The 16,796-nt window shown below is 36.8% G+C and overlaps 1 protein-coding gene across 3 annotated transcripts in view; it reads left to right on the top strand.

The window, feature by feature from the left end:
- Nucleotides 1-16,796, top strand: part of Cdon (cell adhesion associated, oncogene regulated) — a 96,193-nt gene that overhangs the window by 58,158 nt on the left and 21,239 nt on the right. For all 3 annotated transcript variants that reach the window (XM_071616845.1, XM_027945526.2, XM_071616846.1), the window contains exons 12-16: nt 3,047-3,250; nt 4,487-4,668; nt 5,125-5,230; nt 10,800-10,922; nt 16,424-16,645. In XM_071616845.1, the coding sequence (XP_071472946.1) occupies nt 3,047-3,250; nt 4,487-4,668; nt 5,125-5,230; nt 10,800-10,922; nt 16,424-16,645 (837 nt within the window). The remainder of the gene's footprint in view (nt 1-3,046; nt 3,251-4,486; nt 4,669-5,124; nt 5,231-10,799; nt 10,923-16,423; nt 16,646-16,796) is intronic.

Raw genomic sequence — 16,796 nt, 5'->3', positions numbered from 1 at the left:
GGTTTTTTGTCTCTTCTTTAGCAAAAAAATGAAATTTACATTTTAAGTTCTGAAAATCTGAATTATTGTGTGTTTGTGACTTTTCAGAATGTATGGTGGTATAATGTTAAATTATTTTACTGAAAGATAACATGTCATATTCACTACTATTGCTGTATCTAATTAATCTTAGGATTTTTTAAGTTTTTGTGCAGTAAAATATTTAAAAAGACTTCTTTTTAAAATTTAAACTTCATATTTATCAGTGTGCTATGCCTCACCCCCAATATGCTGGGTATCAAACCCAGGGCCTTGTGTATGCTCAGCAAGCTCGTTGAGCACAATCCCAAACCCCCTAAGTGTTTTTGTGTTTGTGCTAATGCTTTGGGACAGTTAGGGAAGATTTCACATTTCACTGCTGAGCTCTTAAAAGTTTGTGGATATCTCTCTCGTGTTTTTATACTTTTCCATGAATTTGTCTCAGACAAAATGAGGTCAAAACACTTTGACTCTGTTGTCAATATCATGAGCCTTGCTTTCCTCAGTTCTTCTACCTCAGAGAAGGCACATTTCCAATATCTTAAGTAGATTACTCATATGGGTATCACCTTTATGTGACTAAAGTTAACATTTGAAAATCAAAAACTTTATTTATTTAACAAACCCTGTGGAAGACACTTTGCTAAATGCTAGAACAGCAGAGAAAAAAAATAATCCTTTCTTTCAGGGAGTTTATGGTGGATGATAGAGATACCTAAACCCACACTAACGAGTGGATGAAATTAACAATGAAGCTCGTAACAACAGAGTAGGTAACATAGACAAGCCAGGAACAACAATTTTGATTTTTTCTGCTTGAAATTATATCTGTGGTCACAAAAGAAATACTCATCCTCCTCCGCTTACAGAGGAGGATGAATAGCAACAAGAGAAGCTCTTTAGCAACCTGAGCTAAGCCTCAGAGGACAAGAATGACACAGTGAGGTGAAGAAACAGGAAAAGAGGTTCTACGCAAAGACATCTCCTTGTGCAGAGATGGACAAATGACAGGCTTCATTTAGAGATAAGAGATCTTATTTACTGTGACTGGTTGCCTGAGGATGATGCAAGTGTCGGGGAGACAGGTAGGTGCCAGGTGCCTTGTATGACACCCTAGTTTATCTTTCTCTGGGAGCTAAAGAACTAAAGGATTTTAAAGATGGAGAGGGAGGAATGGCAAAAGGTAAGGTTGGAAAAATAAAGACGATGGTAACAGTATGAATGAAGAGGAGGTCACGTGTGTGATTAGAGGAAGAAATCATCATTGAAGGAGGGAGAGAGATGGTGATTTGGGCTTGGGTAACTAGGGATCATTTACTAGTGTGGCTAATAGGAGATTATGGATTCAGTTCTAAAAGTCCTGAGTTTGGAGTTATCCAAGCAGAGAAAACCCTAAGAAATGACTTATTTGATCTTTGTAATAACTAATGAGGAAGGTAGCTTATCCATTTTATACATTAGGAGATGAGGCTCCGGGAGGTCTAGCAGCATGCCTGAGGTCATACAGACAGAGCTGCTATTCAAGTCCATATCTTCCAACTTGTTAAAAGTCACTTGCTGTTTCTTTTAGATATGAAAGATATCTTTCTCTATAGAGGTATTTTCCCCAGTAACTTTTTTTTCCATATTTGATCCTTTGGTATTTGGTGAATTTGAACCGCATATGAATCAATGGGAAAAAAGTCATTTGGTGGTCTAGTATTTTTAAGAGATTCACTAACAGTTCTATTCATTCTGTTTTCATTGCTTTCTAATTAAAAGGAATACAGTAAGTATTAAAGTTGCCTGCTTTGAATATATTCCTCTTTTTATCCCTTAAACAATGTTTTTAAAATTCTGTGGTTTTCATATAAGTACTGTGTTCAACATTATTTCTTCTTTCTTATGTATTTGGAATGAGGATTGAGGAGGTGTTAGCATGGAAGTATTTTGTGACTTAGGCTAAAGAGGCAGGGCTCCCTTGGTGGATTTGCCGGAATCCAGTCATCATGGCCCAGAGTTGCCCCTCCACTTTCCAGCTTTAGAAACTTGGTTGTCATTATGCCAAAAGATCATTGGTCTCTTGAGAAACAGCTCACATTTACAAATTTCACAGTGAATATGACTAATGTAAACTAGAATGGCAATTTAATAGTTTGCAGTGTAACTGTCATACAAGCCAGATTGTTTCTCTCAGCATCCTTCTCTCATGGGAACCAGGTGGGAAGCCAGTTACATGACCACCAAATTACCTGATCAGTGAGATAAGTTAGGTACATGATTTAATCCTGCAGTTTCTACCTGCCACAGGTAGAATTTGAGGACTTCCAATTTGAGGACTAGGGTATATTGAAAGCTACCCCAAATTAGTTCCCTGGCCCCATTTTCTTCATGTTCGGGGGGATCGTCTTTCTAATAGCACCTTTCTTTGGTTATATATCTTGTCTTCCTGCTTTCATCCTGAATAACATTCTCCCCAGCCACTATTATTAGTATTGATTTTATAATCAAATTTTATCTCTACTTGCTGCTTGCAGTCTGTATTTTGGAATAGCTCATAATCTTGAGGTATATTAAAATAGGATATAATAGTAATAGTTAATATAATACCCAGCAGGTTGCTGAATATGTTTATGTAATTTAGGTGGATAAAGAAAAAATATTTAAATAAGATAATTCATAATTGTGAGAATTATGAAAACTGTAACCAAAGACTTAAAGCACCGAATAATAATTTTTTTTACACATTGTCTTGGTCATGAATCTAAAATACCATAGTCAAAGTTATATTCATTAACTTAGTCTTTCAGAGCTAATTATCAAGCCTACAGTACATTTTACTTTTCTTTTCTACATCTGATCATTTCATTTCCCATTCACTTTTAAATGGGAAATGGAACATAGCCACAATATTATGAACTCTGGCAAAAAAAGTTTAGTGAGGAACCTTTAATAACATGAGATTTGAGATTTATTCCTTTTAATTTATTTGAGTTATTCTTGTCTCTAACACTGTGGGTTATTGTGGAATGAATGTTTCCATTTTCAGTTCCAGAGGCTCCAGATCGGCCTACCATCTCCACTGCATCAGAGACCTCTGTGTATGTCACTTGGATTCCCCGGGCGAATGGTGGGTCTCCAATTACTGCGTTCAAGGTGGAATATAAGAGGATGAGGACTAGCGATTGGCTGGTGGCAGCTGAAGATATCCCTCCCTCCAAACTTTCTGTGGAAGTTCGTAGTTTAGAACCAGGTAGTAATATTCAAATGTTTTCTTTCTTTTTTAACCACCAGTGCTATTTAAACTTTATTTAAATAAAGATTTTTAATAATCTTGTGGGTTTCTTTTCTAATTGTTAAAATAATGAATGCTTGTTGTCTTTACTTCTGGGTTTTAGATTGTTGCTGTTTATTTGCCATTGGAAATAATGTTGTGATTCATCTTTCTATGTATGTGTTTTACTATGATAGACTGTTATAGGAAGAAAATCTTGCTATTTCATTAAACTTGTTTGATTAGATGTTGAATCTCAGCACAGTTATACTCAGTATACTTATGAGACCATAAACACTTCTTCTATAAATTTTGTTTCATCAGAGGATTTCCTCCCTACCCCCCAAATCTTGAGATTATATTAAAGAGATTAAGCCATAAAAGAGATAAAAATTAAGGCAGTATTTGTTTGGATTCATGACAATTTTCACTTCTGGACTTTTAAATGTACACTAGTAGGAAATGCCTGTGTTTGTCTAACTGTGTTTTGTGAGGAATGTAGGAATCCATCAGCGTAGTCAGGAGAATGTAGCTTTTTAAATGTGGTTGTGAAGCTGAGTAACATTTCAGAGATTGAAAATATTATCTTCAGAAGCCCAGTGATTGTTTTTGAGTGATTAGGAAACTCGGTATTAGGATTTTGATTTATTCTTTAGGTTAAAATTTTTAAAAATTCATAACCCTTAGAATTTGTAATATCTTCTTCCCCACAAATTCCTTCTGTGATCATTTAAATCTGCTCCTCCTTATTCTAGTACCTTTGAAACCAGAATGTCATCTGCTGTTACCCACATGGTGCCTGTTTATAAATGTTAAATTTTGGCTAAGTTGTTTCTTTCATAATGAAAAGAACCTGGTGTTGAGGATAAATACTTCAACTAATCCTGGCTCAGATGGGTGTGACTTTGAGTGGGAAGATGAAGAGTGAATGTCCCTTTTCCTGTTCTCTACCTGCTCCTTCTATGTCATTAATCTTCCACAGCTTTGGTTCTTGGCGACTCTATTCTAATAATGACTTGAAATCCTGAACCCAGGGTATAGAACAACCCCCTGCAGTTGATTGAAATTGGCAAGTGGGTTGAAATTTGTTTTCTGTGCCAGCATCAGAGTGTGTCATTGTAGTTAGGCACTTAAGCACAACTGCCATAGTTTGAATAGTCTGCCTTCAGATATGGCTTTTTATGGTTATGGGTTGTTTTTGTTTTCCCCCCAAAGGTTCAACGTACAAATTTAGGGTCATTGCCATCAACCATTATGGTGAGAGTTTTCGAAGTTCGGCTTCTCGTCCCTATCAGGTGGCTGGATTCCCCAAACGTTTTTCCAATCGACCGATAACTGGACCTCATATCGCCTACACAGAGGCTGTTAGTGACACACAGATCATGCTAAAGTGGACGGTACATAAACATCTTCTCTAATGAGAATATTTCCTGGTTTGTTTCTGTTAACAATTTAATATTCTCATGATGTGAGCAACAAATAAATGGTTGAACCTTAAGTTGAGGGGAAATTGAAAGCCATCAATTTTTGTCTAAAGGCACATGGTCTAAGAGGGGTGTGGTTAAAAATAAAATTAATGTTTCCACAGCTCTTATCCAAGTGTTGCTAACCTAATTGCCACGTTATGCCTTTGAACCTAGTGAAGTGCATACTGGTTTGGTTTTGTTTGGTCCAGCATTTGGCTTACTGCTCTTATTACCTTTGAAAACCTTTGAATTAAGTTTAAAATGGCCATTAAATATGCTTGAAAAATGAAGCTATATTACCATACTGGTAAAGAAATCTTAATAGGTATGACAGTTAACATTCTTTTTGTCTTTGACAATTCTTTACTACTTCTTCTTTTTTTTTAGTACATTCCATCAAGTAACAATAACACTCCCATTCAAGGATTTTATATCTATTACCGACCAACAGATAGTGACAATGACAGTGACTATAAGAGGGACGTTGTAGAAGGTAAGTCCCACTGGCAAACTGGAGTGCCCATGAAGGAACTTTGAAGGTACAGGCCTTATAAACATGAAATGCATCATCACAAGTTAGGATAGAATAAAAAATGAAATTGAATATGTACTATTATTGTTGAATTTGTTTCAATTTTTCCAGTTTATTTATATAGTACAAAACATATTCATTGTAGAAACAGTTACAAAAGTTAGGGGGGAAATATGATTTTTCAGTAGTTCATCTGAAAAAGATTTTGATTTCTTTTTTTCTCTAAATGACCAACAATCTGTGTATAAATCAGTGGCAACTTCTATCTACATTTAAAAAATAATGTCTCAAACAGTTTCTTTATACCAGAAATATCACATCTTAAGCACATTATCTACTTTTGGAGATACTAAGAAATTGGAATGCATGTAGAGAAAAAAAAGAAAGCAGACACAATGGTGAAGGGTGTCAACACTGCTTTTGTAGTATTTAAGACAAAATTCAGAATTTCGCATTCAGTTCCTGCCTCCGCCTTCAGCCATGTCTCCTGCATCTCTCCCTTCCTCATTGGATACCCACCACACTTACCTTCTTTCTGCTTCCTCATGTGCACCAACATTTTTCTTGTCTCAGGACCTTGGCAGAGGGTAGTTCCTACCACCTACTATACCACTGTCCCCACGCTTTACCAAGATATACCCACTTTTTTCTCTGGGGTGTTTAAATGTTACTCCCTCAGATAAATCTTCCCAAAAGTTCTGAAATTATTTGCTTAATGTTTGTCTTCCCTACCAAATATTAACCTCCCTGTGGACATGGGGCCCCTTCTCTCACTGCTCTGTCCCCAGTCTTTACAGTGGTGAGGTGCTCAGTATTGAATGAATGAAAGATTATAAATGGAATCTCAAAAGAACAGTGGACTATCTAGTGATGCTCAGAATGGAAAAAAGAAGACCGAGAGAAGCAACACAATAGCTGTCTTCATGTATTTACTGTTATGTGGAAGAGGAGCTAAGTCAGTTGGGGGATGGGAGGTTATAAGGAAATAATGTAAGAACTTTCTAACATAACATGTCTAATGTAGATTTCCTCCCTAGCTTCGGAAGTATAGAAGCTGGATACCTCTCTCTTTCTTCCTTCTTTCCCTCCCTTCCTTCCTTCTTTCTTTCTCTCTGTGTGTTTTTATTTGGTGCTGGGTATTGAATCCAGGGCCTTGCACATATTACCAAGTATTCTACTATTGAGCTGCACCCCAGCCTAAAGGTGCCTAATTCTTAGTAATATCTTGGATAGGTTTCTTGCTCTGAGAGGAGGTCTTTTTTCACTCCCAGATTCTGATTCTTTGAGATATTAAATTTCTTGGCTGAGAGTGTAGCTCAGAGGTACAGTGTGTGCAAAGTCTTGGGTTTGATACTCAGCATCAAAAAAAAAAAAAAAAAAAGAAAAGAAAAGAAAAAGAAATATTAAGTGTTTTAATGAATCATGTCAGAAAATTGTCCTAGGCCAAGGTTATTTTCCATGACTTGTTGACATCAAATGTCAACATATAGTTTTTGTTACAACAAATTTCTTTTTTTTAAAAAAACTTTTTGTTCTTTTTAGTTATACATGACAGTAGAGTGTATTTTGGCATATCATACATACATAGAGTATAACTTCCCATTTTAATGGTTTACATGATTTACACTGGTCATGTATTCACATATGAATATTGGAAATATAACAAATTCCTTTAAATATGCTGTATTATATTTCTCTATGGTCTCATTCTTTTTAATATCTATCCAATGGAATTTTGTCATATAATGAAAAATTTATGATCTGTGCTCTTATACTTGGCATATAGTAGGTGGATGTTGAATCATTTTTAAATGAAGGAATGATTGTTTCCCTTCTGCCATAATTTGTAGTGGCAAAGGTGTTCTGTGCCTTTCGAAGTTAAGACTGTAAAGGTCTGGAGGGAGAGAAGGGGCTGGAAAGAGCATGGAGGGACATTGGTGATGTCAGCAATGTTCTTTCTTGACTGGGTATTGGCTGTGTTCACTTTGTGAGCATTCATTGAGATGTACAGTTATTTGTAACTTTTCTGTATGCAGATTATATATATCAACAAAAAGCCTATTAAGAAAGAAATAGTAAGAATTTTGATGATTCTGCCTTTTGGTCTTATCTAAGTCTTCCTTTTATTTAACTGGATTATGGGAATGAAAAGTCAGATTTTTATTTAAATATTTTTTTACAGTAAACATCTGTTTATGAGGTAGCTCTGAATAGTTTAAGACAAATATAAATAAAATGAATATCCATTTCTGTCTCTTTCAGTGTCCACTTCTCCCTTCCTAGTTCTAATACTTTATTGGAATATCTGCTGGTATAAACAGTTTTTAAACTATATTCTCTAGGCGAATCTTTGAGCCTTAACAAACTTCTGTGATGTCATTGTTGAGCGTGGACTTGGAAATTAGTTCAACAAAAGCTTTGTGTCTAGTATAGTGTCTGCAAATGTTGAATTTTTCCTTATGGTTCAGGAAGAACTGTTTATAAATGTAATATATTGAGCAGTTAGATGTTTAAGTGGGCTTCACTGTGCTGTGTAATTTGCTTATTCCTATTTTTGAGTTTATACATTTGAAATTCTTTTTGTGGTATTTGGAACCATTGGTTTGTTTTCCTAAACCCAGTAACAAAAATACTCATCATTTGGACTTAAAATTTTTCTTTAAAACTTTTTGATTCTTACACATAATCAAAAATTTAAAACTTAAGCTTTAAAAAAATTGAAGCAATTAAATTTAAAAAAACACAGTACAAGAACAGTTATTTTATTGAAATTATCCAACCTTCCGAATTAAGTTTCACATTTAGGTAAACTATAAATGTTTCCAGCATACCAATGCTTTTAGGCTGAATATTTTTATCTTGTTGAGTTCCAAGTAAATCAAATCTAAGGTCATTCTTTTAAGTCCGTGCTTTTCTTTCTCTGTGGAAAGTCCTTACCTTTTATAAAACATCTTTTGGGAAAATAAAGGATAAGTGCTCATTGATTGGTTATAAGCCAATTAATGTGCATCATTGTCTTATTCATCAATGATTAGTAGATTCCTTATCTTTGCTGATAATTCCTAAAATTTTAGCCATTGGAGGAATTTGTGTAACAACAGAACATGAACCTAACAGGATAGATATTATTTTAACTCTTTTCTCTTAGTTACATATCAGAAACCTAGTTTGATTCCATTTGTACTAGTGCTGTGAAAGGAAAATTTCAAGTCTAGGTTAGTAATTATTCAAGAGAATGTTTATAATAGGTGGGTATAGGACCAGCTCAAGAAAGACCTATGGCTAGAGTAAAAATATAAGCCTTTTGGGAAGTTTTTAGATTTTAAAAATAAGTCTATTCCAGTTTCAAACAGTTTGGGGGTAAAAAAAAATTGGGGGGAACAGCTCTCTTTACACTTATAGACAGGGCATAGAATTCCTCACTTTTTTTTTTTTTTTTTTTTTTTAATTTTTTATTGTTGGCTGTTCAAAACATTACATAGTTCTTGATATATCATATTTCACAATTTGATTCAAGTGGGTTATGAGCTCCCATTTTTACCCCATATACAGATTGCAGAATCACATCAGTTACACATCCATTGATTTACATATTGCCATACTAGTGTCTGTTGTATTCTGCTGCCTTTCCTATCCTCTACTATCACCCCTCCCCTCCCCTCCCCTCCCCTCTTCTCTCTCTGCCCCCTCTACTGACATTCGTTTGTCCCCCTTGTATTATTTTTCCCCTTCCCCTCACTTCCTCTTGTATGTACTTTTGTATAACTCTGAGGGTCTCCTTCCGTTTCCATGCTTTTTCCCTTCTCTCTCCCTTTCCCTCCCACCTCTCATCCCTGTTTAATGTTAATCTTCTTCTCATGCTCTTCGACCCTACTCTGTTCTTAGTTACTCTCCTTATATCAAAGAAGACATTTGGCATTTGTTTTTTAGGGATTGGCTAGCTTCACTTAGCATAATCTGCTCTAATGCCATCCATTTCCCTGTAAATTCTATGATTTTGTCATTTTTTAATGCAGAGTAATACTCCATTGTGTATAAATGCCACATTTTTTTTATCCATTCATCCATTGAAGGGCATCTAGGTTGGTTCCACAGTCTAGCTATTGTGAATTGTGCTGCTATGAACATCGATGTAGCAGTGTCCCTGTAGCATGCTCTTTTTAGGTCTTTAGGGAATAGACCGAGAAGGGGAATAGCTGGGTCAAATGGTGGCTCCATTCCCAGCTTTCCAAGAAATCTCCATACTGCTTTCCAAATTGGCTGCACCAATTTGCAGTCCCACCAGCAATGTACAAGTGTACCCTTTTCCCCACATCCTCGGGGCAGAGCCGCCCCCCACCCCCCTCGCCTGCCAGGTAGGGGAAGGGTGACCACCGACAGAAAAGGCCCAGTGGCCCGCGGCAGGACAGAGCTTCCTCACTTCTTGAGCCTTCAGAGACCCTTGATCCTAAAACAAGCAAATTTTCTTCTTTATAAAATGAGTCTATATGAGAGAGGGATCGTGTATTGGTGACTGGGAGGGGGATTGCACTTCCTGATTGAAATGTTTTTGTCTGTGTTGCATTAGAAAGGAGCCTGTGATACTGGTCCTGTCAGCCAAGTGGATTTGAGTTGTGCATGTGGTTTTGTTTTGTTTCTCTCCTTTAATTAATTCTTAAATCAGTTGGTGGTATACTTGAATTTCTAAGAAATAGTGGAAACAGTTTGAAGAGTGTTTTCTAAGAGGGATTAAGAGTGCTCGAAGAGTTAATTAAATCTGGCAAAAGTGTCCCTGTTTATGAAAGTTTGTCACAGGCCCATGGAAGTGAAAATGGAGAGTGATTTATATTGGAGTGTTCAGTTAAGGAGTGTTTCTAAATGAAACCTTGGCTGTGTGCCATGGATAACAGAATCATTCTATTAGAGATACTTGTGTGGTTTGGAGACCCGGACTCAAAGGGAAAGTGGCTTTGGGAGCAGCTGCTGAGAGTTTCCCATACTAAGTTTTGCTTTTTGTTGACTCTGTGCAATTTATTAAGGTGTTTATGAATCAGTCCATGGGTTGTGTCCATGACAATGGACATGAGAGTTTCTCTGAGGCCTTTCTTGAAACTGATCACTTGTTCTGGGTGGTACACTGTTTGCTTATCTCATATGTAGTGCTGCTTTTTGGTGGTGGACGTAGTGGATTGACTTTGGGGCTAAAATGTAGGCCAAAGGACTTGAAATTGTCTTACCTATGCATGAGGTTAATGTGTATTTTATGAAAGACTCACCACTAATTATTTTTATTAAGACAAGTATTACTGTCAAAATACAATAGCTTTAACTCACTTTATCTCTTTACCTTTATTCCATGCTACTTAATAGAAATGCTACTTACTTGTGGCACATTATTCAAATACCTAATATTTACATTTTTATTGCATACACCATACTGGGTGGTGATGGATGCTATTTTAACCTCGTTCTGAAAAATTGAATAATTTTATTGACATAATCATTTAGGTTGTATGATGTGCAAATCTTATTTTTTATTTTTCTTTTCTAGGTTCAAAGCAGTGGCACATGATTGGTCACCTCCAGCCAGAAACCTCCTATGATATTAAAATGCAATGCTTTAATGAAGGAGGAGAGAGTGAGTTTAGCAATGTGATGATCTGTGAGACTAAAGGTAGGAGAGGGGTGAGAATTTGTGCTTTCTCCCTGGGCAGTATACAGATTCCGAACTCTGGATGATTCCTTCAGATTGTTGATATATTTCCCTAAGGGAATTTCTGCTTTGCTCCATTTTCTAGGTGCTGACATTTAGACTATCCCAACATAAATATAATATGTTGGTTAGAGAACTTGTCTAAAAAAACATCTACATAAGCATTAATTCTGCTTATTAATTTCTGTGTAACTCTGGATAAATTAATTCCCTTCTCTTTTAATCCATGCAGAGAATAGAGATTTTCTAATTGCTTTCTGAGATTTCTGTGAGAATTAGAATTCTAACAAAACTATAGATATTAAGAAAAAGTGCTATGTATGTATTTAGTCAGTTTTCTGTTACTATAATGAAATACTTGAGGCTGGGTACTTTATAAAGAGAAGAGGTTTACTTCTGGAGAGTAAAGGATGTGGCGTTGGCATTAGCTCAGCTCTGATGAGAACCTCATCACACATAAAATCACAGTGATAGGAATGTATGCAAGGGAGAGATCACTTGGTGAGACAGAAAGCCAGAATGTCCAGGAAGATGTCAGGCTTGTTTTTTGTTGTTGTTTTTTGTTTTTAGAGAGAGAGAGAATTTTAGTATTTATTTTTTAGTTTTAGACAGACACAACATCTTTGTTTGTATGTGGTGCTGAGGATTGAACCCGGGCCGCACGCATGCCAGGTGGGCGCTCTACCGCTTGAGCCACATCCCCAGCCTGATGTCATGTTTGTTTTAACAACCCTTTTATGAGAACTAACTCTAGTCCATAAGACTATCACTTTCTCCCTAGGGCACTCCCCCCTGTGAATATCCACTAGGCTCTACCTCTTAAAATTGCCGCCACCTCCTAACACGGTCACACTGGGAACCAAGCTTCTAACACATGAACTCTTGGGGAAACACGTTTAAATAGCAGTAAGTTTAAAGCAGTTGCTTGATTGACATATATGTACACAATACACACACAAAAAAAAATTTTTTAATTATATATAGATTTTAAGTTTAGAATAAATAACCACCAATTCTAAATTGACATTCTCCACCTACTGACTGAAAATGTTATCAGCTTTAAAACAGAAGATATAGTATGTGTATAATCGAAACAGCTAATGTGGATATTTATAAAGCAATATTATTCCATCTAGTCCCAATTAATCTTCATACCCACTTGGCAACTGTAAGTAACAAAATCCTCACCAAGTAGGCTTCAGCACTGAGGATGTGTGTTAGCCCAGATAAGAGGTCTGGAGGTAGGTAACTAACATCAAGTTGTTTACTTCAGAAGTTCGTTGGTTTCTGTCTTTCCACTTGCCATCCTCTGGTTGTCCCTGTAACCCTGTGTCTAGCATCACTCTGCTTGCCACACTTCTGGCCTTCACACCTAGGTATTGTGATGTCTGATAACGCCTGTTTTTAAGACCAAGAAAATTTCCCCCCAAAGTCCAATAACCCCACAGGCCTTATTGGCCAGATCTCAATCACATGCCACCCCCAAGCCAAATCATCAAGATTATTTGCTGGATTTGCCCCAGAATTAGGTGGGGTTTGGGTGGACACCTAAACACACTCCAGGCTCTGCTAACATAAAAGGAAAAGGCTATTTACTGGACCGGGCAGCCATTAATACCTGCAACAGGTGTTTCTCTTATCCCTATTTAAAAATGAGGATATGAGAAAATAAATTAAAAAACAAAATGAGGAAGTGGTTTAAAAGATTGAATTACAAAGTCAATGCTTATTTCCATCTTTTAAGTTCTAAATCAAGTGTCTTTCTGCTGCAAAAGTCTTATATTAAATTCACAAACAATATATACACATACATACACATACACACACACACACACACACACACACACACACACCACACATAGACCTTACTTTGAATTTCATTTGGTTAGTATATATTTGAGTGCCTATTTGAATCCAGATACTGATGTATTCATGAGCCTTTCTTACTTGCCTCTAGAGTGCTGTAATACTCAATAAAGTGAAATAAAAATGAAATGTATCATCTCTTTCACCAACACATTTAAGAATCTTGCCAAACAAAGCAGAACAACACTAGGTTATGGGTGTAACTCAGTGACAGCGTACTTGCCTAGCATGCATGAGGCCCTGGGTTCAATCCCCAGCACCACAAAAAAAGGAAGGAAGGAAGGAAGGAAGGAACTGAGATAATGTTATAGAAGTGTGTTTAAATTTATGTAGCTCATTATCTGACTTTGCTAGCGAACAAAAGATTATACCTGTAGACTTTCAGATAGTGAAAAAACCTCTTTGAAATGTGAACTGTTCGTATTGAATGACTTTCTAAAATGGATCACACAATTCCTAGCCTTTTTAGATAGAAGATAGGATATATGATTTACTCTTTTAAAAAACATGGGTCCTGGGTCTCGTTGTGAACAATGATTGTTTTATCTTAAGGAATTCAAAAACGTTCCAGGATGGTGGAGGTATTACAGGACAGCCCTTTCCCTTCTCATTACAGAGCAGAGACTGCCATGATTTTTCCTTTAGTTTTTTATTTTAACCCCATGTTTGTAACCCCACATTTCTCACATCAGGCTCTTAGCCCTCTGTTCTTATTGCTATTGGTGTGTCTGTCACACTCATCCCCAGCACAAGTCAATAATCTTCAGCCTTTGGTTTTAGAAAAAGATTGGAAAGCAGATGATCAAGCTTATTAGAAATGCAGATAAATTAAAAATAAATTTGATGGCTTCCTTATGAAAAATCATATCTTTAATGTGTTATAAGAAATATCTGTTTTTGCCTTAGAAATTCGTTTTCTCTAGGGTTGGCAAGGACCTTAGGATTGTATAATCTCACATACCACCTGAAGTATAAATTGCTTCTGGATTCTCTGCTAAATTTTCATTCAACTTCCAAAAAAGGAGAGCTCCTTCCTTCAAGAAATGGGCTCTTCTTTCTTTATTTATTCCCAGCTCTGTTCTATGTGGCTGATATTGCTAGAAAGTAGAACCCTAGTTTAATTTTGTTTATTGAGTAGCTTTTCCAAAGCCTACTTAGCTCCTATGACTTGCCCGAAGTCCTAACAGGAAATACAGTATAACTAATAATAATAGCAAAATTGCTCACACCATGTGCCAGGCTTGAAGTGTTTTCTATGGATTAACACATTTACTCTTTTTTTTCACTTTATTTTTTATTAATTTTTTTATTTATATATGACAGTATATAATATTACAATTCTTTTTTTTTAAAGAGAGAGAGAAGGGGGGAGAGAGAGAGAGAGAGAATATTTTTTAATATTTATTTTTCAGTTTTCGGTGGACACAACATCTTTATTTTATTTTATGTGGTGCTGAGGATTGAACCCAGCATGCCCCGTGCATGCCAGGCAAGCGCGTTACCTCTTGAGCCACATCCCTAGCCCTATAATTCTTATTACACATATAGAGCACAATTTTTCATATCTCTGGTTGTATACAAAGTATATTCACACCAATTCATGTGTTTATACATGTACCTTGGATAATTATGTCCATCACATTCCACCATCATTTCTAACCTCATGCCCCCTCTCTTCCCCTCCCAACCCTCTGCCCTATTTAGAGTTCGTCTATCCCTCCCATGCTCCCCCTTCCTATTCCACTATGAATAAGCCTCCTTATATCAGAGAAAACATTTGGCGTTTGTTTTTTTGGGGATTGGCTAACTTCACTTTAGCATTATGTTCTCCAACTCCACCCATTTACCTGCAAATGCCATGATTTTTTTCTCTTTTATTGCCGAGTAAAATTCCATTGTGTATATATGCCACATTTTTTAATCCATTCATCTATTGAAGGGCATCTAGGTTGGCTCCACAGTTTAGCTCTTGTGAATTGTGCTGTTATAAACATTGATGTGGCTGTGTCCCTGTAGTATGCTTTTTGTGCTGCTACAACAAAATACCACAGACTGGGTAATTTGCATATAATAGTTGACCAGGCTTATGGTAGTGGAGGCTGGCAAGTCCAGGTGCTCCGCACCAGTATTGGCCAAGGCTTCTGTGCTGTGTCATAACATGATCGGGGGGCAAGTAGGCAAGACAGAAGGAGGGTCCAAGCTTCAGATAAATGCACTCTCAAGATGTCCAACCCACTCCCATAATGATGGCATTAATCCATGAATGAGGGCTGAGCCCTCCTGACCTAAGTATCCTTTAAAGACCTTACCTCCTTTTTTTTTGTACCAGAGATTGGATTGAACCCAGGGACACTCAACCACTGAGCCACATACCCAGACCTTTATATTTTTTCTTTCTTTCTTTTTTTTTTTTTTTTCAAACATTTTCTCAGTTGTTGACAGACCTTTACTTTACTCATTTTTATGTGGTGCTGAGACTCAACTCTTAACTGTCAGCCAAAATAAGTGGAGCATCAAATGTGCCTCACACATGTCAGGCAAGCACGCTTCCACTCAGCCCCAGCCCCTACCCCTTGTATTTTTTATTTTGAGACAGGGTTTCACTAAGTTGCTGAGACTGGCTTTGAACTTGGAATACTCCTGCTTCGGCCTCCTGAGCCACTGGGATTACAGGTGTGCCCTACCATGCCTGGCAAGGCCCTGCCTCTTAATACTCCACAGTGGCAACTAAATTTCAACATGGGTTTTGGAGGCGACATTCAGACCATAGTACTCTTTGCTACAACCTTATGATAGAGCTTTTATCATTGTTTTTCCCAGTTGCAGAAACTTGGATCATAGAGGTACATGTCCTTCAGCTAGTGACAGATGGTGGAGCCAAGATGTGAACCTCAGTGGTGTGGTTTCAGAGCCAGGCTGTCAAACCCTATGCTCCACTGCTTTTCTGTCATTTAGAGCATTAAGAACACATGATTTGGAAATGGAGAGATCAGGTTTAGTATCACCTGTTGTTAGCTTTTGTTATCACTGTTACCCAGAATACTAATGAGTTAGGTAAAAGTACTGCATTTGTGTGGGCCCCAAAGTCTTTGTTTTGAGGATGTTTAATATTATGTGTCAAGTTTTTGGAATTAGATTTAGTAGTTCTAATAGTTCCAAGTCATATTTTCTAATATTGTTAGTTATTTTTAAACACATGATAAAAGTATAAAATATATAATTCTGAGTCTTATTCAGCACAAAGTATATCAAATAGAAAGGAGTTTGTGTTCCATCTTTAAGCTGAAGTACTTTTATTTCAACTCCTTGGAAGTCTTGTACAAGCATAATTAAACAGATAATCATATAGCAATTTGGGTTAGACCAAGTGTGCATTTTTCTGCTCTTATGATTTCTCTAAAATTTGAGACCTAGAAACTTTGGCACCTTGATTTTTAAGCTCTGGAGTCCTCTTTGTGATTCATTGTTGGTCAGATCATCTCCATAAGGAGAGTAAACAGACTGGCTTGCTTTCCTAACCAGACCTCCTCAGAGAGTAAACCATTTCATAGACTGTATTTGCTCTGACATCATGTTTTCTTTCATATTTCAACTAGTGAGACGTGTCCCTGGAGCTTCTGAGTATCCTGTCAAAGACCTGAGTACTCCTCCAAATTCTTCAGGAAGTGGAGGAAATGCTGGGCCTGCAACCAGCCCTGCCAGAAGCAGTGATATGTTATACCTCATTGTTGGCTGTGTGCTTGGTGTCATGGTCCTCATTCTTATGGTTTTCATTGCAATGTGCCTATGGAAGAGTCGCCAACAGAATGCCATACAGAGTAAGTCATTTATAAGTATTTTCTTCTGTTTTTCTAAAGATGGGTAGAAAAAATATTATCAGAGTAAATATTGATTCCTACCACTTTTGTGTGTTGGTATGGTATAAAACCTGTTAGAGCCTCTTCATTTGGAAGAGGTAACTTATCTTAG

Source organism: Marmota flaviventris, chromosome 9 (genome assembly GCF_047511675.1).
Source record: "Marmota flaviventris isolate mMarFla1 chromosome 9, mMarFla1.hap1, whole genome shotgun sequence".
Lineage (NCBI taxonomy): Eukaryota > Metazoa > Chordata > Mammalia > Rodentia > Sciuridae > Marmota > Marmota flaviventris.
Note: the sequence above shows the minus strand (reverse complement) of the source record. Positions and strands in the feature narration are given on the sequence as shown.